Below are 21487 nucleotides of genomic sequence, written 5' to 3' on the forward strand. Positions count from 1 at the left end.
TCTTCTTCATCTCTCAAATCCATTTTTTTCTTCATCTCTCAAACCCATTTTCTCCGCAAATATACCTATTTTTTCTCAAACCCATTTTCTTCTTCATCTCTCAAATTTATTTTTTCTACAAATACACCAATTTTCTCTCAAACCCAGTTTCTCTCAAACTCACTTTCTTCTTCCTCATCCTCTCTCTCTATCTGTAAATTCTGATTTTTTTTTTTTTAAATACCAAAACGATAACGTTTTGTTTAGACTTCATCTCAATCATTAATTCTGTTAACGAGACACGTATCGCTTCGTGAAGAATTACTCTTGAAAATCACTTCACAAGATGGGACGCCAAAAATAGTCCATTTAAAAAATCTCATTTGGGCCAATGACGGCCCCGCCGAAGTAGACTTTTTGTTTTGGGTAATTACGCCGAAATAGACTTGAGCTGATAGAAATGATGAGAGAGTTTTAGTGGAAATCTGACTCTGATCCTCTCACATTTCATCCTAGTCTCATAATTATTGACCAATCACACTCCAAACCCATTCCCCATACTCGCTCGTACGTAGAAAAACCACTATACTCGCTCCACCCCGTTGAATTTCACCATTGTGACGACGGCGTTTGGACCAATGTCTTGTGAATTCAATTCAACCAACGACCTTGATAAAACTACCAAACCACCATTTCCATAAATGTGACAAAAGGGAGTAAACCGAGAGTTGCGGTTCACCTTTATTTGGACAAAAACATCAATAGGCTTCCTTCGGAAAGCTAAGTTTGAGATTTTTTTTTTTATAATTATTTTAAAAAAAAATAAAATAAACTTTCAGGTTTAATAATAAAATATTACATTTAATTTATAATTATTACAATTTTTTCTTTCGTAAAAAAATTTAAAAAATTAAAAAAAAATTTTAAAAGAAATTTTTTAATCTTAAATTAAAATAATAAAAAAATTAAAAACTAACTTACTTTTCACACGAAACCATAATACAATAATAATAAAACCTCGTAATCTTAGCCCCCTTTTCTCCAAGTCCCAAGAGGCCCCCTCTCTCTCTCTCTCTCTCTCTCCCCTCCATTCCACTTCCTCTCTCTAGCTTCTGCCCTCCAATTGCGATGTCGATGGCGATTGCGGCGGTACCAGAGAATCTAACCAGAGAGCAGTACGTCTACATGGCTAAGCTCGCGGAGCAAGCTGAGCGCTACGAAGAGATGGTAAAATTCATGGAAAAGCTCGTAATCGGCTCCACCTCAGCCGGCTTCGAGCTGACCGTAGAGGAGAGAAACCTCCTCTCCGTTGCCTACAAGAACGTGATAGGGTCGCTGAGAGCGGCGTGGAGGATCGTGTCGTCGATAGAGCAGAAGGAGGAGGGGAGGAAGAACGAAGAGCACGTGGTGCTGGTGAAGGACTACAGATCCATGGTGGAATCGGAGCTGTCTGATGTGTGTGCTGGAATTCTGAAGCTGTTGGATTCGCATCTCATACCCTCAGCATCGGCAAGTGAGTCCAAAGTGTTTTACTTGAAGATGAAAGGTGATTATCATCGTTACATGGCCGAATTCAAGGTTGGGACTCAGAGGAAAGAGGCAGCTGAGGACACTATGCTCTCCTACAAGGCTGCTCAGGTCTATACTTACTCATTAGCTTTTGTGTTTAGTATTATTGAGAAAAGAGTTGGAGATTGAGTACTGAGGCCTCAAGATTTTTCGAGATCTTAGGCTAAACCTCATTTTGAGGCCTGAGGCCTTAGTTAAATACGATTTTGAAATGTTGGGACGGCCATGCAAACAAATTTACTCGTTAATTAATATCTATTAAAGTGAGAATACAAAAGAAAGTTGCAAACTTTGACAGGGAATTGGGTGTTAGAGAGGCCATCATTCTTAGATTTTTAAATTCTTAGTGACCATTTGGCTGAATTAGGGATTCAGAATTTGGATAACATTCCTATATGCAAGGATGGATCTAAGGGTTGCGGAGGGTGACTGCACTTCCAAAATTTTGAAAAATATCATATATTATATTAAAAAAATTAAAAATATTTTTAAATTATTGGGGTTTGCACACCCAAACCTACCTTTGCATCCCTATAGTGATATATATAGGTGTATGTGTGTATGTACATAATATGTTCAATTGTTCGTGTATGTCTATGTTGGATTGATAGGTGGACATAAAAGGCCCACTTATCTGATTGGTTATATGTATCTGAAGGATGCGTATATGAATATCTATTTGTATATGTGCGTGTTATGTAGGTTCAATTTGTTTGTTTTTATGACTATGCAAAATTCAAGTATGTAATTCTTGCGTTATTAATAGGATGGAACTATTGAAGTATGTTATGTTGACATGGTAATATGCAAAGTTTCATACTTTTTATCTGTCACACAGAGAGATATAAAATAGTTTAGATATATCTGATGAACAAAATCTGTGGTACCAGAAAATTCACCAGAAAAAGTACCAAGATTTTAGATCAATGGTGTAAATTTAAAGTTGTTGTGAGGCCACACATTGATTGAATCTTGACCATAGATGTTAAATTCTAGGTGTCTTTTTGAGTATTTCTTCTGCGTTTGTAGCATTCCTGATATCTGATTACGTAAAGTTTTATAATCATGCAAAACATACGAAATTAGTAGAGTTTTGTGTGGTATGTACTACTTTTTAATCATGACTTTTGGCATTGTACTAGATTTCTAGGATGCTAATATTCAGAATCTTTCAATTTAAATCATTTTCCAACAATGGGTTTGTTTAAAATAAGATAGTTATTGTTAAAATGCAATAGTTAATTTGTTGTACATATGCAATTATATGGAACACCTGTTTGATTCCCTAAAGGACTCAGGCCTCGGTTCAAGGAATGACAATGACGCCGTTGACCTTTTTTACTGAGTGAAAAGCCATTTGTTGTAAATATGAAATATTTTATTTTATTTTTTACAAATTCCCAAGTTAGTGTTGAAGTCTCAGAGTGTACTGCATGTACATACATCTCGTATGTATGTCATGCACCGTATGTCTCTTTGCGTGTTCCGCCTGTGCTTTTGGTGCATTTGGCTGTTGTGATGTTTATTTCATTGCCTTTTTATTTATTTATTTATGATGACGGGGTGTTCGAGCCAGCTTTCATTTATCTCGACTAATCTCGGGACCCACACAAAGTGACCCTTCACGTAGATCGGACAAATCTCAGACAAAACTCGTAAATATGACCCCAAAGAGTTGATAGATAGAACCTAGTGAGTGTTGAATCTGAGACCTGTACATATTTGTAAAATAGCATTCATTGATGATGATTCTACGTGCTACTCATTAATATACCTAAGAATTGCTATTGACCAAATTTTATTTTTTTAATTTTTAATTGGTCAAACTGTGAAGGATATTGCGGTTGCTGATCTTGCTCCAACTCACCCTATAAGGTTGGGGCTGGCACTCAACTTCTCGGTTTTCTACTATGAGATTCTAAATGCATCAGAGAAAGCTTGTAGCATGGCTAAACAGGTTTGTTCCATTCCTTCAACAGGTAGAAATGCATGACTTGCTTCTTTATTTTTTCTTAGTTCCAAAAGTATGTCCATGAATTGATGGCAGCCACTGTATGTCCATGTATACATTCACTTTACCTCTGTTATTAGGATCACATATTCTTTATGTGCTACCGTCAAGGAGTGTTCATTATATAAACTTTGTAATTTGGTGGGTACATAAACATGTATTGGGCGTTTCAAAAAAACCTCAGCCACGAATGGACATTTACTCTCATGATGATGAAATGGAACCTTGTGATAATTTTGGTTAGTTTTAATTGTTTATTTCTAGACTTTTTTGAATCTTGTTAACTTTGTAAAAACCAATTGCAAATTTAAGTTGATGTCTGATTTCATAAATTATACGTTCTTAATTGATTATATTGCATAGCACTTATGGAAGGGATGAAGAGTAAATTGAAAAGAAATTCTCAATTTCAAGTGCATATGTGGGTTTTCTAAAGGATCTGGAATGGCAAATGATACGTGCCAAACCCCTACCTTTTCACTTCTAATTGTGTAGCAAATTTCTCAAGTTCCCACTTGACTATGGCTACTCTCTCTCCCCCACCTTGTATCTTGCTTTTCTGTAGATTTCAACGTAGAATCCAGGCTCTGAGCATCTTTTGTAAATTTGATCTTGGTTATTCAAGCATCCACTCTCATTCTTCCAGATCCTATGCCTCCCCAAACTCCATGTGTGTACTTCAGATCAACTATTATAGTTATAATCTTTGCTTTATGATCTTACTCTAAAACCAAACAGCAATATTTTGTTCTTCGTTTTGCTTTGGGGAATTCAGAGTTTTTTTATCCTTAAATGTTATGAGAACATTTTAGTAAAACAAAATAGACTTTTTAATTAAAAACCAATTCTGTCCAAGTTTAATGCTTTAAGAAGGGACTTCAAATGGAATTTTTGTCTATCCAAACCCAATTTAATTTTTTGAATTCTGTCTATTCCGCAAGATCAAACTATATTCCGGTAAAATCCATCCGCCCCTAACACAAGCTTTATTGTCAGCATTCTGAATGTAGCAAGAACCTGAAAAATAAGAAGATAGTTATTGAAAAAAGGACAAATGATTATAGATTAATTTGCTTTATATGCAGGCCTTTGAGGAAGCCATTGCTCAGCTGGACACTTTGGGAGAGGAGTCTTACAAGGACAGCACTCTTATCATGCAACTACTGAGGGACAATCTCACTCTTTGGACTTCAGATATGCAGGTCAGTTCATCTTATTATGATTATGTAGGATTTGTTCATTTTAAAAAGGACTTTTTGGTATACGATTTAGGTTTTCAGGGTAAAGAGGTTTTATTTTGCAATTTTACTTATTTTGGTTTACAATGATAGAAATCGGTGTAGAGACAAGAGTGTATTGGCTGAAAGTTTGGTCATGGGAATTTCACAACTGAACAATTTTTTTTTCCTGATATTTTTAATTATCTTATTTATTTATTTGTGGAGGTTGGTATTTGATTCACACTCATGAGGGAACTTTTTCTTTCTAAATTTTGCCACAATACCCTCCTGTAAGGAACCAATTCTTGATTTTAAAGATTCACCTGCTATAGCTTTAATAGCCTACTGTGAGTCTTTCTCTGGATGAACGCTATTACATCTGATGAGCTGCACTGCTCGTTCCTTATCAAAACATATGGCTTTTTGAACACAAAAGTCCAGCATCTAAATAAAAGTCAACAATTTCAACTCGGTTAAAACATCAAAATATTTGCTCATCGCATGAGAAAATGAAAATAGAGAGAAGGAACATCACTAGAAAAGAAGAAGAAAGTGCAAGAATTGCTATCCTCTTCTTGAAATCTTGAGCACAACAATGCCAGTACTCCAACAATGTTATGAAACATTCATATGCAATTAAAAATAAAATCACTCATATGCAATGCTAATTTTTTCGTTACCTAGTCTCATTAACCCTCTTCAGTTTCCAATCGTAACTCAACTTTTTGGGTGAGCTGGTAGTAATATTAGTTACTGACTTTCGAATGCATATCGCAATCATGGTTCAAAGGATTGGTTTTCTAGTTGTCTAAATTCATCTGAAGCTAAGCTATAACTCTGTTGGGGTGATTCATGCAGGAGCAAATAGACGAGGCTTGAGCTGATGAACCAGTCTCTCCTCGAGGGAGGTGGGCTTGAAATGTCATAATCTTTCTGTAATTTGCATGTATAAAACTGAACATGTCCTCATATTCTTAGTATGCACTGTAATGATTTGCTAATTAAAACTTGCTCTGGTTTCAAAATCCGGATTTCATGATTTCTGTTGATGGTCGCTTAAAGTTAGTCTCTGGATTTTTATTTTGTTATCTTGTTGTAAAATAATTTTTGTGCCAAAGTTCAAATGAATTCTCTCTCAATAATGCGGTGAAGTAAATTTCTTTCTTCGTGATTCAACCATAGATTTACTTTCTTTCTGGCATTTCGATAAAGCAGGTGGTCTCTTTGTTTCTGCAATATAAGTCACCGGCTCAACTCACGCCTGGCCCGTCAAACTATTTCTGAGCACCACCTGGTAAATATTATATGGTTGTGAATTGTATTTAACTTGAAAAGGTTTAAACCGTTCAACCAATTGGGGTGGTTATAAAAGTTTAAAACTACTGAAAAATGATTTCTTAGTATACTGTTAAAATCATTCATGGTACATTTTTAATTAGAAAAATATAAAAATGATTTCTTAGTATGCTGTTAAAATCATTCATGGTACATTTTTAATTAGAAAAATATATATTTTTCCTACATGATACCATTTTGTAATTTATGGATTTTCAATAGGTCAAACATACGATTACTTTTTGTAAGAAAAATTTCTGCAAATAAGAATTTTGAAAGCTCAATCTTCCAAGAAAAGAAAAATTTGAAATTAGAGCTTTTCTTTCTTTTCTCTCTTTATCTATCATCAGTTGTGTATAACTTCTCAATCTCCTTACAACTGGAATTTTTGTACGAGTGTTGTGGATAGGGCTGCAAATGAACAGAATCGTTCGTGAACAGGCTTGAGCTCGGCTCGGTAAGAGCTCGTTCGAACTCGGTTCGTTAATATTTTTTTGTGTTCGAGCTCGAGCTTGTTAAATTTTTAATAAACAAGCGCAAACATTCTAAAACTCGGCTCGTTAGTTGGCTCGTTTAATATTTATTATTTATATATTAAATAATATAAAAAAAAATAAGAGAAATATGCTATGTATATATTTAAAAAATATAAATGTAAATAATAGTTAACTATGGATAGTACATTTATATAATAGTGGTAGTAGATATTATTATTGGAAAATGAGCCGTAGCTCGAAAATCTTGGCTCGAAATTGGCTCGAATGTCATTTTGGGTGTTTTGGGTGGTCTGAAACAGAGGAGAAAGAGGGAAAGAAGAGAGGAAGAAGAGAGGAGAAGAGAAAGAGGAGGGGAAGAGGGAATGGAGAGAAGAGAGGGCCCCTCCGCTTTTGCCGTCGGCCGAGCCCCTCCGCTTCGTCGCAGCATCAGCGATCGTCGTAGCACCACCGCCGTCGCCTCCGGTCCCGCCGAGCCCCTCCCCTTCGTCGCAGCACCACTGCCGTCGGCCGAGCCTCTCCCTTTCCTCATTCCTTCTCTTCTCCTTCTCTGCTTTTGAAATTGGATTCGAGTCAATTTCAAGCTCGACAATTCGAGCTACGTAGCAGTTCCAATTATTATTTTAGTAAAATATGAACTTTTTTTAGTATATTTATATATATTGTATATATAATTATATAATCAAAGTTTTAATTGTAACTTTAGTCTCACATGTAAGTATGAATTTATAAATTTTTTGGCTCGTTAAGGCTCGTGAATAGGCTCGAGCTCAAGTCGAGCCTAAACCAACTCAGCTCGAGCTCGGTTCGTTAAATTTTTATTCAACTCAAACTCGAGCTCGAGCTTGTGCTCGTTAAAATCTTAATAAACAAATTCAAACATACTAAAACTCGACTCGACTTGGCTCGTTTGCGTGGGTCACTTTGAATGGCAAATACCAAAGCAGAGCACTCATCATTTTTGATGGGGAGAGCAAGAAAGGCCTAGACAATCTCAGAGGCCCAAACACCAAGACAAGTGAATTGGACTGTCTTCGCTGAAAATCACATACAGATCATTGATTTTGACTTGTTTGAGAGATTGACTTTTAGTCACTTTTTTTAATTTGTAATAAAAGTTAAAAGTTGACTTTTTTAATTTTTTTCATTTAGAAAGTTAGTTTTTAGCCAATGGTAAAATTACAATTCTACCCTTCATGAGTCAAAATGTATTATATAAGTAGGAATGGCAATGGGGTGGAGCGGGGCGGGACCGGGGACTACTCCCCCCGTTCCCGATCCCCGAAGATTACAAAATCCCCGCCCCCGCCCCCGATCCCCGGCGGGGGAGCCCATCACCCTCCCGTCCCCGTCCCCTAACGGGGATCGGATTTTCCCGACCCCGACATATCCCCGAGCTTCTTTTTTTTTTTCGAATTTTGTTCAACAAACCACTGAATAATCAAAACATAGATCTGAGTTACTCAACATAGATTTGAAAAAAATTTTGTTCAACAAACCATTAACTAATCAGACTGAGTACAGATCAACACAGATTAAAAAAAAAATTATTAACACAAATCAACATCAAATTATCAACACAGATCAACATATATAATTAACACAAATTAAAAAAAAAAAATTTAAACAACACAGATCTAAGTACAGATCAACAACAACAACATCAGATCAGAGAGAGAGAGGACAGATCTAACACATCTGCTCTGAGTACACCTTCATCATTTGGTACATATTTGAGCGACGCCAATGACCAGGCTCTATGGCGAGATCGACAGTGACGGTGGCTGTGGCGGTGGGTTCGGTGGTGGTGAGAGACGGACCTTCTGCTAAAGAATGGAGAGAGACGAAGTGGAGAGAGAGAAAGAGAAACCGAGGGGCGGAGAAGAGAGAGAGAGAGGAGGGTCGGGGCCAGCGGTGGTGGTGGTGATGTCGCCATGACGGTGACTATGAGAGAGCTATGAGAGAGAGAAGAACGAGAGAGTTGAGAGAGAGTGAGAGTTGAGAACGACAGAGTAAAGAGAAAGAGTTGAGAGAGAAGATAAGAGTGAAAGAGTTGAGTCAGTGAGAGAGTTGAGAGAGAATATAAGATGAAAGCAGATATTTATCTAATACAGCTAAGAGTTATAGAGGCGGGGATCATCGGGGAAATTTCGGGCCGGGGCCGGGGTTGAGAAGCCTATCCCTGTCCCCGGCCCGAAAATTATCGGGGATGTATTTTTCAATACTGTCCTCGGCCCTATGGGGAATAATTTTCGGGAAAAACCCTATTTATCGGGACGAGGCGGTCCGGGTCCCCGTCGGGCCGGGTTGATATTGCCATCCCTATATATAGGTGAAATTGTAAATATTTTAAACTGAATGGGAGTAATTTAGTCATTTTATTATGATTTGACATCATAAATAAATATTAATCAAAAAAATCAAAAATCACTTTTTACTAATTTTCCAAATCATTTGTCTAAACAAACTACAAACTAAACTTAATTAAAAATTAAAAAGGCCCTTTTTATCACTTTTCAAAATAGGCCTTTGTTGTGTGTACGGAAAAAGCTTCTTTGTCACTCTTGAAAAGCAAAGAAACTGATAACAATGCTATTGGTCCAAGTCCAACAGTGTCGGTTGTTCAATGCATTCATGCTTTGAGCATGAGGTCATGAACCTGTGAAACAGTCCAAAAATGACCTTGAATTTCTCTACCATGATTTTAAATCATGTGAAGTTTCAATTTATTTATTTATTTATTTATTTTAAACATTTGGGAAAAAAGGGGAGTCAAAACTGTAATAAGTTTTGGCCACATATGAAGTTAAGTGTTGGTTTGAAAATTCACTTTTCTTTAGTGTTGTAATTTTTTTTTTGTTTCTTTATAAAAAGAAATATAAAAAGATTAAAAAAAAAAATTGACTTTTTATATATTTTAGCCAATTAACAAACACGAATCAACTTCTTTCTTCCTCTATTTATTTTATTTTATTTTATTTTGGTTTAAATTACCCTCATCTTTCTCAAAGTATATAAAATACAACATACCTTATGGTTTAACATAATTGTATTGGCCTATCTCATAGCAAGATTAAAGAAATCGGAACTAGTGTAGATCATATAAAAATATAAAGATAAGCAAGGTAAGTCTATATTTTAGTATAAAAGATATGATAATATCTTTTTTTCATCCATATGATTAATGAATTACTGATGAATATGAAACAAAGTGTTATGTAAATTAAAACCTTAAGAGTGACATGGGTAGGCCCACGAGGCATACGGCCCACAGCAAACCACCCCGAACCCATCGCTTAGGACCAACAGCATAACCCGGTTGGCAAAGCCCAGGACAGCTGGAGGCCATCTAGACATGGGGGGCCAATGGCATTCGGGCACGTGGCAGGTAGAACACGGGCCACATCAGCAGACAAAGATCTGCAGAGTTATTACCACAACACATCACCATTAATGCATCCCATCACAGCATTTATTACGACAACACCTCCCCGTCGGAACGGAGCCCCCTCGCCCTGAACAAGGTAAGCTACAGCACAGGCTTTCGGCGGAAGGGGGCACATCACGAGGGACATTGAAATGATTACCAAAGGATATAAGCAAGAATAGAAAGACAAGAGAAAGGTTAAGTTTTCTATCTCTCCATCTCTCTCTCTCTACATTTTCTTCCTCTACTAATTCTCACGCCTGAGGGTTCACTAGGGGACGGCCCCGTTCCCCTTTGGACTTGCATGCAGGTCATTTGACGGAATCACCATCCCAAACCGGAACTCGAAGAGCCTGGACCAGCCCGACCCATCCACCCGGGACGGACAGTATCGACAGTATCATCAGTTGGCGCCGTCTGTGGGAACCTGTGGTTTATCCGTGCGCTAGTTGTGTTCGCTAACGCCGGAGCCCTCCTTTCTCACTATTACCTTTTTCCTCTCACACGCCCAGGTGTATGGTCACGACTAGGTCCATGGCCTCTCACCATAATACCACCGATCATCAAACAGACCCTTCCCATCCAAACAACCCACCACAGTACATCATCGAACTTACTAACAGTATCAACCGCATGGCCGAGCAAAACCAGGCCCTGATCAATGCCTTGCTCCAAAGAAACCTCCCTGCTCCACCCCCAGACATTCCACCCAACCAAGAAAAAACCCCGGACCACAATGCTCCGCCTCCCCTTCTCCCCAACCCAGAAGGTTCACAACCCCCTCCCCCACATATGAGCCTCCCACCTCCGCCTCCACGCCCGCCAATCGTGTCGCCAGCCCCTGAGGGGGAAGCCAGCAGTGTCCAGCCCCCCCTGACCGACCATGGCGACAACATTCCTCTCTGGGACGCAGAACTCCGAGCCATGAAACTCCAACTACAAGGGGTCACGCAGAACATCCAGCACAAGCCCTCAGTTACCGCCAACTCTCCTTTTGTTGCCTCCATCCGCGACAAACCATTGTCCCCCAAGTTCAAAATGCCTACCATCGACTCCTTCGATGGCACGACAGACCCAGTCGACTATCTGGAAACCTACCGCACCCTCATGATCCTCCATGCTTTCCCGGACGAGATCATGTGTCGAGCTTTTCCAGTGACACTAAAGGGATCAGCTCGATTGTGGTTTAGTCAGTTACCGGCGGACTCCGTCTCTACCTTCCAACACCTCAGTGACTCTTTCCTGAGCCACTTCATCGGGGCCCAGCGTCAGAGACACCCAGCCACCCAACTCCTAAACATCCGTCAGACTGAGGGGGAGTCGCTCCGCAGCTTCGTCACCCGCTTCAACACCGAGGCCCTTCAAGTAGCGGAGAATGACGACAAGGTCATCCTCACCGCCTTCATGGCCGGCCTGCGGTCGTCGGATTTCCTTTTCTCCCTCTCCAAAAACCCTCCAACCACCATAGCAGCCCTACTATCCAAAGCCCAGAAATACATGAATGCTGAAGATTCCCTGGCCGCTCGGCAAGAGCCCAACCCTAAAAATCCGATCCCTAGAGACAAGAGGAAAGATTCCGAAAATAGAGCCGCCCAGTATAATAGCCAAACACCCCACTATAATAACCAACCCCCCCGTGCCGACCGGTCGACTCCGACCCGACCGCCCGGTCGGTTTGAGCGATACACACCCCTCAACTCCCCTATGGAGCACGTCCTCAACCAGATCCAACGGGACTACACCCTCAAATGGCCCCTACCTTCACGAAACCCTTCCACTCGAAAAGATCAGTCCAAATACTGCCGTTTCCACCAAGACCATGGTCATACCACCGACGAGTGTATTAACCTCAAAGATCAGATCGAAACCTTCATACGCCAGGGCCGCCTCAGCCGATTCACAGACACCCGCCCTCCACAGAGGCAAAGAACCGACCTCACCAGGAACAATCGCCGACAAACACCACCCCGCAATCAAGCCCCACCTAACCAAGGCCACGATCGCCCACCACCACAACCTCAGCCTCCTGGTAATCCCCCTCCACCAGTCGGAGAAATCCAAGTTATTTCAGGTGGCCTCGCTTGCAGGGGACCGTCCCGCTCGGCTCAGAAGGCAGAACTCAGGAAAATCAGGCAGGGCTCAGACAAAGCAGTGGCGACGGTAGACCGACCTCCAAAACAGTCAAAACAATGGATCGAACCCATCACCTTCACCGACATCGACTGTGCAGGCATCCGTTACCCACATGATGACCCCCTTGTCATTTCCGCCATCCTCTCCAACTACAAAGTCAGACGAGTCCTCATAGACAACGGCAGCTCTTCAGACATTATCTTCCTCAATTGCTTCCGCCAGCTCAAGATTGGGGAAGAAAGCTTGTCTCCTCTCCAAACCCCCCTGGTCGGCTTCACCGGCGACCGTGTGACTTCCATCGGCTCCATCGATCTACCTATTACCATTGGCGAGCACCCGCGGCAGACCACTAAGTTGGTCACCTTTCTTGTGGTCGACTGCCCCTCTGCTTACAACATCATCCTTGGCCGCACAACCCTCAACGCCTTCCAAGCCATCACATCTACATATCATCTTGCCATCAAATTTCCTACCGATCTCGGTGTCGGAACTGTCAAAGGAGAACAGACCGTGGCCAGGGAGTGTTATGTCGCCTCACTCAAAGAAGTCAAGCTAAAAGAAGCCACGATCATCGAAGGGCTTGACGTCCGAGACGAGGACGAGCTGGTCAGAGGTGAACCTGTAGAGGAACTTGTTGAAGTTAACATTGATCCCACCAATCCAATCAAAACCGCCAAGATTGGCAGCCAATCACCTTCCCAAGCCAAGGCCGACCTTACTGCTCTCCTAACCGAGCACAGCGATGTATTTACCTGGACCCATTCTGACATGCCAGGCATCGACCCCTCTTTCATAACCCATCGCCTCAGCATCGAACCCCACTTTCGACCCCACCGCCAGAAGCAACGCATTTTCCATCCGGAGCGCAACACCCTTATAGCCGCCGAAGTTGACAAACTCCTCGAGGCCCAATTCATAAAAAATGTGGACTATCCTAAGTGGTTGTCCAACGTGATCCTCGTCCGCAAACACAATGGCAAATGGCGGCTCTGTGTTGACTACTCTGACCTGAACCGAGCTTGTCCCAAAGACAGCTACCCCCTTCCCCGCATAGATCTGCTGGTCGACGCCACGGCCGGTCATCAAATGCTCAGCTTCATGGATGCCTTCTCTGGGTACAACCAAATCCTGATGCAACCATCTGACCGGGAGCACACATCATTTATCACCGACCGAGATACCTACCACTACTGTGTAATGCCATTCGGATTGAAGAATGCCGGGGCCACTTATCAACGGCTGGTTAACGCCGTTTTCCATCACCAAATAGGTCGGAATATGGAAGTCTACGTCGACGACATGCTAGTCAAAAGCAAATACTCCTCCGATCACCTTACTGATTTACGTGAGACCTTCGCCACCTTGCGCAAGTACCAGATGAAGCTCAACCCAGAGAAGTGCGCCTTCGGCGTAGGGTCTGGCAAATTTTTGGGCTTTATGGTCAGTCAGCGCGGCATCGAAGCTAACCCCGAGAAGATCAAGGCCTTGGTTGAGATGCAGTCGCCTAGGACGGTCAAAGAGGTTCAGAGACTCACCGGCCGAGTGGCGGCCCTCAACCGCTTCATCTCCCGTGCGACAGATAAGTGCTTGCCCTTCTTCAAAGTTCTTCGGCAGACTTTTGAATGGACAGCTGAATCCGAAGAAGCCTTCCAACAGTTAAAGCAATGCATGGCCAACCCCCCCTTCTCTCCCAAGCAATCACGGGCGAACCCCTCTTCCTCTACCTAGCAGTATCGGGAACCGCAGTCAGTGCAGCTCTCCTCAGAGAAGATGGCTCAATCCAACGGCCGGTCTATTACATCAGTCGGGCTCTTAGGGGCGCGGAGCAGAACTACCCCTTGCTGGAAAAACTGTCCCTGGTCTTGGTTATTGCCTCCAGACGACTCCGCCCATACTTCCAAGCCCACTCCATAGTGGTCCTCACCGACCAGCCCTTGAAGAAGGTCATGCAGCAACCAGAACTCTCAGGTACACTGATGCAATGGTCCGTAGAACTCAGCCAGTTCGACATCTCTTACCGCCCTCGGACAGCAATCAAGGGACAGGCTGTAGCTGACTTCATCATGGAGTTCACCAAGCCGACCCCGACCACCACACCTCCGCTCCCACCAACTTCAACAGAGCCAGAAGACCCTCATTCCTGGACCCTTAATGTCGACGGTTCGTCCTGAAGAGAAGGAAGTGGTGCCGGCCTCATCCTCACCTCCCCTGAGGGCGGCTACTTCAAATGTGCCCTCCGTTTCTTGTTTGAAGCGAGCAACAATGAAGCCGAGTACGAGGCATTAATAGCAGGACTTCAACTTGCCAAGGACATAGGGGTCAGCCACCTCCGAGTATTCAGCGACTCCCAACTCGTCGTCGGTCAGACGACGGGGGACTTTGATGCCAAGGAAGACACGATGCGGGCTTACAGGGACCTGGCACTCCCCCTTGCTCACCTCTTCAATACCTTCCACATCAGGCACATTCCTCGGGCGGAAAACTCCAAAGCAGATGAGATGGCTCAGTTGGCCTCTGCTGACCATCCTACTCTCAGCCATGATGTCCGCGTCGAATACCTACACCACCTAGCCATTTCACCCGATCTGCAAGCTGTACAATACATCCAAAACGAACCCATCCCTTGGGCATCCGACATTCTCCTATTCTTGACCACAGGAGCACTCCCAGACGACCAGCAGCAGGCTGCCAAAGTCCGATCCCGAGCGTCCAATTACGTCATTGTCGACGGTATATTGTACAAGCGCGGTTTCTCTCGGCCATATCTACGGTGCCTCAATCCAGCTCAAGCAACTTATGTAATGCAGGAGATCCATGAGGGAATTTGTGGCAATCACTCAGGTGGCAGGTCCCTTGCCCAGAAGATACTGCGTACTGGGTATTTTTGGCCAACTCTTAATCAAGATGCGACCGACTTCGTGCTCAAATGCGATAAATGTCAACGCTTTGCCAACATCCCTCATGCTCCTCTTACAGAGTTAATCACACTCTGCAGCCCTTATCCGTTTGCCAAGTGGGGGATCGACCTGGTTGGTCCACTTCCCACCGGTCGAGGCCAGACCAAGTTCGCGATTGTCGCCATTGATTACTTCACCAAGTGGGTCGAGGCTGAATCCCTTGCCACAATCACCGAGCGGAACACCACCAAGTTTATTTGGCAATCGATCATTTGCCGATTTGGCATCCCTCAAGCCATCATCTCTGACAATGGCAAACAATTCGATAACGCGAAGTACAGAAAATTTTGTGCAGTTCTCCAGATTCAACCATGCTTCTCCTCTCCCGGTCACCCCCAAACAAGCGGCCAAGTTGAGGTCACCAACCGTTCCCTTCTGAAAATCATCAAAACCAAGCTCGACGCTGCTAAAGGCCTTTGGGCTGAGGAACTACCAAACGTCCTCTGGGCTTACCGAACCACTGCTCGCACTCCTACTGGTGAAACCCCTTTTCGCTTAACATATGGCGCTGAGGCGGTTATTCCGGTAGAAGTCGGTTTGCCCACTCCCAGGGTTTTACATCCGGATCTTGCCGCAGCCGAAGAACTCCACCGAACAGACTTGGACCTCGTCGAAGAGCTCAGAGAGACCGCTGCTGTCAGATTGGCTTCATACCAACAGAAAATGAGGACACACTACAACCGCCGAGTTCGACCACGAGAATTCTCTGTAGGGGACCTTGTCTTACGAGAAGTGACTCTCGCCACAAAGAATCCAACCGAGGGCAAACTGGCAGCCAAATGGGAGGGGCCCTATGTTGTGAAAGCCCGACCACGATCAGGCACTTACCGACTTCAAGACATCGAAGGCCGAGACTTGCCCCATCCCTGGAATGCGGAACATTTGAAGCGTTATTATCAATAAGTTCATACTTTTGTATTGTCAATATTGTTGTATTTCTCTTTTTATACATAATGCAAATTCCGACTTGTGACCTCGGCTTTCATAATTCAACTGTCTCTATGTCGTTCCCATAACTTTTTCACTTGCAGCACTTCAAAAGCCTCGGCCAGACCGAGCACTTCAAAGCCTCGGCCAGATCGAGCACTTCAAAAGCCTCGGCCAGACCGAGCACTTCAAAGCCTCGGCCAGATCGAGCACTTCAAAGCCTGGGCCAGACCGAGCACTTCAAAAGCCTGGGCCAGACCGAGCACTTTAAAAGCCTCGGCCAGACCGAGCACTTCAAAAGCCTCGGCCAGCCTGAGCACTTCAAAAGCCTCGGCCAGACCGAGCACTTCAAAAGCCTCGGCCAGACCGCGCACTTCAAAAGCGTCAGCCAGCCGGAGCACTTCAAAAGCCTCGGCCAGACCGAGCACTTCAAAGCCTCGGCCAGATCGAGCACTTCAAAAGCCTCGGCCAGATTGCGCACTTCAAAAGCCTCGGCCAGCCTGAGCACTTCAAAAGCCTCGGCCAGACCGAGCACTTCAAAAGCCTCGGCCAGACCGAGCACTTCGAAAGCCTCCGCCAGCCGGAGTACTTCAAAGCCAAGCAATACCACATTTTTAACACATAGTCACATTTTGACGCTTCTTCACAACTCCAGGACCACGTTTTTACCTAGTTAAATTCCAAACATGCTCTCATTTTTAACACTTAGTCACATTTTGACGCTTCTTCACCCGTGCTTAATATTATGTTCTATAATTTCCTACTCCAATTTTTCAATCCAACACTATTATCCTTTCAACTTTCATACAACTCCAATCATTACACGATATTTTTATTAACCCAACCTTTACGACCAGTTTTTATAACAACACTTCATTTATCTTGGCAACATAAACAAAATGACCAACATAAACAAAATTCAACTAGCAACACAAACAAAATAACCTTTGTACACATATTCATTACAATTAAATTCTTCATACAGTCATTAACTCATTCCTTTACAATGTGTTCACAAGCTTATAAAAAAAAAAAAAAAAACAAACAAACACCATCTGAAGTTCTCCTTGGCTACTCCTCCTCGCTCGACGCCAGATCTTCTTTTTCAATGCCTTCGTCCAGGGGGGTCTGGGCCATATCATCTTCACCTATCGTCACACTACTAAGGTCCAAGTGTGGGAACAGCTCTTCAGCTCTGCGCTTGAACATCTTCCACCCACTGTCCCAGAACTCGGCCATTTCGTGCTTGTAGAAGTCTGACTGCTGGAAGCTTTCAATTACCTCTGCTTTTGTCCTACCTCCGGCAGTCTTCCTTGATGGGCCCACCCCCCCAGACTCTTGCCCAGCCAGACTCCTAGCGACAGCGGTATCCACCACCATCTGAAATTCGGGGGACCCTTTATATTGCTCCACTGCTGCAACGCACAGATCAGGATAGCCCGCCCTCTCAGACGCCGCCTTCGCCCTCTCCTCGTCCAGCTCTCTTTGCAGGGCCCCCCTTTCCGCCGCCGCCGTCGCCCTCTCCTCTTCGACCCCCTTCTTCAGGCTCTCCAGCTCAGCCACCGCCTTCGCCTTCTCTGTTTCCCACTCCCTCAGAAGCCTCCCCTTCTCCTCCTCCGCTCTGGCGCGCTCCTCCCCCAACACCTTCAACAGATCTGCAATCCTGGAATCTGCTTCATCCTTCTGCCTGACCAGCTCTTCATTGCTGACCATGGCCTCTTCATGCCGCTCGACCGTAACGGCACAGGCCCTTTCAGACTCTTCCAACTTTTTCTGCTCACCAGCCAGTTGGAACTCAAGCGACACGACCTTACGGCGTGTGTCCTCCAGCTCCAACTTGACTGCTGGCAGATCAGTATGGGCGGTCTTCCAGTCAGCACTGTCCTTCTTCAGTTTGGCCAGCTGGGCCTTCGCCTCTTCAGCCTTCAACTTCGCAGCCCCCGCCTTCCTAAGGAGGGCCCCTGCCAAGGTAGTTACCTCCATTTGGGTGGAGCATAACCCCCTCAGCAGGTCAGCCTCACTATATGCCGCCGCCGCGCGCAGAGCCGTGTCATCCACAATCTTCACCAAGCGGTCTGCCCTCGCCTTGGCTGAGCCGTCTTCTCCCTCCAACCTTCCAGCTACCGCCCGTGCATGATAGATCGCCGTGGCCGAGCGGACCCTCTTTCCTGGGGGGCAGGCCCCTTCTGGACCTACTCCCCTCCACTCGGTGCCGCCTCGGTCAGCCCCGCTTCTACTTGCACCGCTGGAGCAATCTCCACAACCTCCACTGTTGGGATAACCTCCACCACCTCTGGGGCATCCTTGGCCATAGGGACCTCCACCTCAGCTGGGGCCACCTTAGCTTTCTTGGCCCCAGACTCATTTGCGGTTTCCTCTGGGACACTCCTCTTCTTCTTCTTTTTCAGAGCCTCTACCTCCTTTCTGGCCTTTTCTTTTACAGGGTCCACAGGGGGCGGCCGCGGCTCAAAACTGCTCAAGTCTTTTTCCCCCAATGGCCTTGGGGGCGGTCGGATCCTCTCCCGCGCGATCGGTTGAGGCGGTCAGTCTCTTTGCGTTTCCTTCAACTTCGTGGCCTTAGCCAAAACGGCCCGATCCTCTACCTCCTAAGCTTTTCTCCTCGCCTCCAATTCCGCCCGGCCGAGGTCCCCGCCTTTTGGTTGCGGTCCTAGCCCCGCCTCAAATAATGCAGACGGCTGAACAAGCTCGTCCCATTTGGCCTTCTCTCTCTCTTTCCACTCCTTCACTCTCTTCACCCTCTCTTTCGCCATCGCCCCCAGCCTCGACTCCATTGACCTGGTTGGCACCTTCCAGATGGTGTGCACCCCCACCCCCCCATTAGCAGATGCATAAAACCACCGTAGCCGACACCCCTTGATCGACGTAGGCAGCCCCACCACCAATCCCCTCCCCATCATCGCCTGTAGGGTGACCCAAGTTTTCTGCTGCCCCGACGCCTTGTAACATGAAAAGAACTCGTCTACCGTCATGGCCTCCCCCTCATTCGCCCTAGGCCATGCACTCGTACAGGCCAACAGAATCTTCCATGCGTTGGGCATCAATTGCCCCGGCGCTACCTCCAGGCGATTCAGCACGTCAACCACCACTTGAGGCAGTGGCAATCTCAGCCCACCTTTTAACGCCTCATCGTACAAGGAAAACTCCCCTGGCCTCGCGGTAGACGACCTTTCCCTTGATGTTGGCAGCAGTAACTCTACCTCCGCCGGAATCTGGTATCGTTCCCTGATAACCTCCAAATCTGTCGCCGTGAGTGTGGATCTGTCCGCCTTCGTGTGCCACTGATCTGGCTCCACCTGGCTTAGTGGCTTTGGAGCCAATATCAGGGCCGACGCCTCCGTCTTGTATCGCGCTGCTAACTCCTCTGCATCATCATCCCCCAGCGGGTCCACCCTCACATTGACTACTTCTTCTTGTGCCATTTCTAGGGTTTACTTACAACTCACTTCTGACGCAGGAACAAGGAAATTGAGAGAATGCTACACAGGTATGTCGCACACAGTGAAGGAATAAACACTTGGATATTTTGAGTTTTTGTACAAACGGTAGGTGAAACGCATTATACCCAACACCCCCGGTTTACCCGTATTCCATGGATCCACATTAATTTTCGCCTGTTTCAAAACCTTTCAAATCAACCGCCTTTTCAAAAACCCCCTCGTGACCTATCGTTTTATTTCTGCTCCAACGCTTCACTTTCCCCACGATATTACCACGCGTATGGCCACGATGCACTGTCCCCTCCCCTTCTCCTGTCCTTTCCATTTCAAATCATCACATGGCCCCACCCTACCCCCTCTCTTTTTGAGCCCCGTGCTGTCCTGGTCGGCATGCCTCTTGGCCACCCACGTGGTCGGCACGCCTCTCGGTCGACCCCTCCCGCTCGGCCACCCCCGCGGTCGGCACGCCTCTCGGTCGACCCCTCCCGCTCGGCCACCCTCATGGTCGGCACGCCTCTCGGTCGACCCCTCCCGCTCGGCCACCCTCGCGGTCGGCACGCCTCTCGGACGACCCCTCCCGCTCAGTCATCCTTGCGATCGGCACGACTCCCAGTCGACCTCTCCACTCGGTTCGCACTTCCCCTCCTTATTACTATTCCCTTCGTTGGACTAAAGCTGCACTCGGAAATGGGGGACTACTGACATGGGTAGGCCCACGAGGCATACGGCCCACAGCAAACCACCCCGAACCCATCGCTTAGGACCAACAGCATAACCCGGTTGGCAAAGCCCAGGACAGCTGGAGGCCATCTAGACATGGGGGGCCAATGGCATTCGGGCACGCGGCAGGTAGAACACGGGCCACATCAGCAGACAAAGATCTGCAGAGTTATTACCACAACACATCACCATTAATGCATCCCATCACAACATTTATTATGACAACACCTCCCCGTCGGAACGGAGCCCCCTCGCCCTGAACAAGGTAAGCTACAGCATAGGCTTTCGGCGGAAAGGGGCACATCACGAGGGACATTGAAATGATTATCAAAGGATATAAGCAAGAATAGGAAGACAAGAGAAAGGTTAAGTTTTCTATCTCTCCATCTCTCTCTCTCTACATTTTCTTCTTCTACTAATTCTCACGCCGGAGGGTTCACTGGGGGACGGCCCCATTCCCCTTTGGACTTGTATGTAGGTCATTTGACGGAATCACCACCCCAAACCGGAACTCGAAGAGCCTGGACCAGCCCGACCCATCCACCCGGGACGGACAGTATCGACAGTATCATCAAAGAGAATCTAATATAATTGTGTCAAACTTATGATATTTACTGTACATTTTGTTCCTTAAGTTTCAAGGTTTTCCTATTTTGGTCCTTAAGAGTAAAATTTTTCTCTCATTTTAGCCCCTAATATTTGTAATTTTTTCCAATTTACTTTCAAAACAAAAGCCTGTCCAATTTTCAATGGAAAATGTTATGTTGGCAGTCCCGTGGAGCCACGTGGCATAAAAATGGAAATTATACTTTGCCCTCTTTTTAAGTTTCACGATTTTTTAATTTTGGCGAGTATCTTTTTCCTACTATTTAACCCCAGAAAAAATGTTTAAAATTCTTATTTGGTATCTTCTCTTCATTTTTTGTTTTTATTTTTCTGTGTTTCCATAAACAAACACAATAAAAAGTTTGAAAACGTCTATTTTTTTCATTTTTGTGGAAAGCAGCTTTAGGAAATTTAGTAGGAGTGGGCGTGGGTCGGTTGCGGCTACGAAACCTTCAATCCACCATCCGTCCGTCAGATTGTCGGATTGGAGAAAATCAATCCGCACCCGTTTGCCAATCCAGCAGATGTGGATTGAGCGGATTGGCGGATGGATATAAATCAGTTTGACAGTTTAAAATTTTATAAATTTTCAACATAATTCAACTTGTGCACTTCCTCAACAAAAAAAAAAGTATTATTGTCAATGACTTA

The 21487-nt window shown here is 44.9% G+C and overlaps 1 protein-coding gene and 1 long non-coding RNA gene across 2 annotated transcripts; both read left to right on the plus strand.

Annotated features, from left to right (window-relative positions):
* Positions 1 to 771: 771 nt before the first annotated feature.
* LOC114297875 (14-3-3 protein 1) lies at positions 772 to 5804 on the plus strand. Its single transcript, XM_028242354.2, has 4 exons — positions 772 to 1617; positions 3383 to 3505; positions 4645 to 4761; positions 5638 to 5804. Exons 1-4 carry the CDS (start codon positions 1108 to 1110, stop codon positions 5656 to 5658), a joined length of 771 nt encoding a protein of 256 aa, XP_028098155.1. The 5' UTR covers positions 772 to 1107; the 3' UTR covers positions 5659 to 5804.
* Positions 5805 to 5990: 186 nt separating this feature from the next.
* Positions 5991 to 6677, plus strand: LOC145799019 (uncharacterized). The gene is made up of 2 exons (XR_014341004.1): positions 5991 to 6073; positions 6524 to 6677. It is a non-coding gene; the product is annotated as an uncharacterized LOC145799019 (long non-coding RNA).
* The last annotated feature ends 14810 nt before the right edge of the window (positions 6678 to 21487 follow it).

Source organism: Camellia sinensis, chromosome 1 (assembly GCF_055761805.1).
Source record: "Camellia sinensis isolate YWXY chromosome 1, ASM5576180v1, whole genome shotgun sequence".
Taxonomy (NCBI): domain Eukaryota; kingdom Viridiplantae; phylum Streptophyta; class Magnoliopsida; order Ericales; family Theaceae; genus Camellia; species Camellia sinensis.

Bases quoted from the DNA above. Each gene is read 5' to 3' on its own strand.
- LOC114297875 (XM_028242354.2), top strand. From the start codon at position 1,108: ATGTCGATGGCGATTGCGGCGGTACCAGAGAATCTAACCAGAGAGCAG. The intron at 1,618-3,382 runs GTCTATACTTAC...CAAACTGTGAAG, and splicing joins TCTCCTACAAGGCTGCTCAG to GATATTGCGGTTGCTGATCT. The intron at 4,762-5,637 runs GTCAGTTCATCT...TGATTCATGCAG, and splicing joins TTTGGACTTCAGATATGCAG to GAGCAAATAGACGAGGCTTG.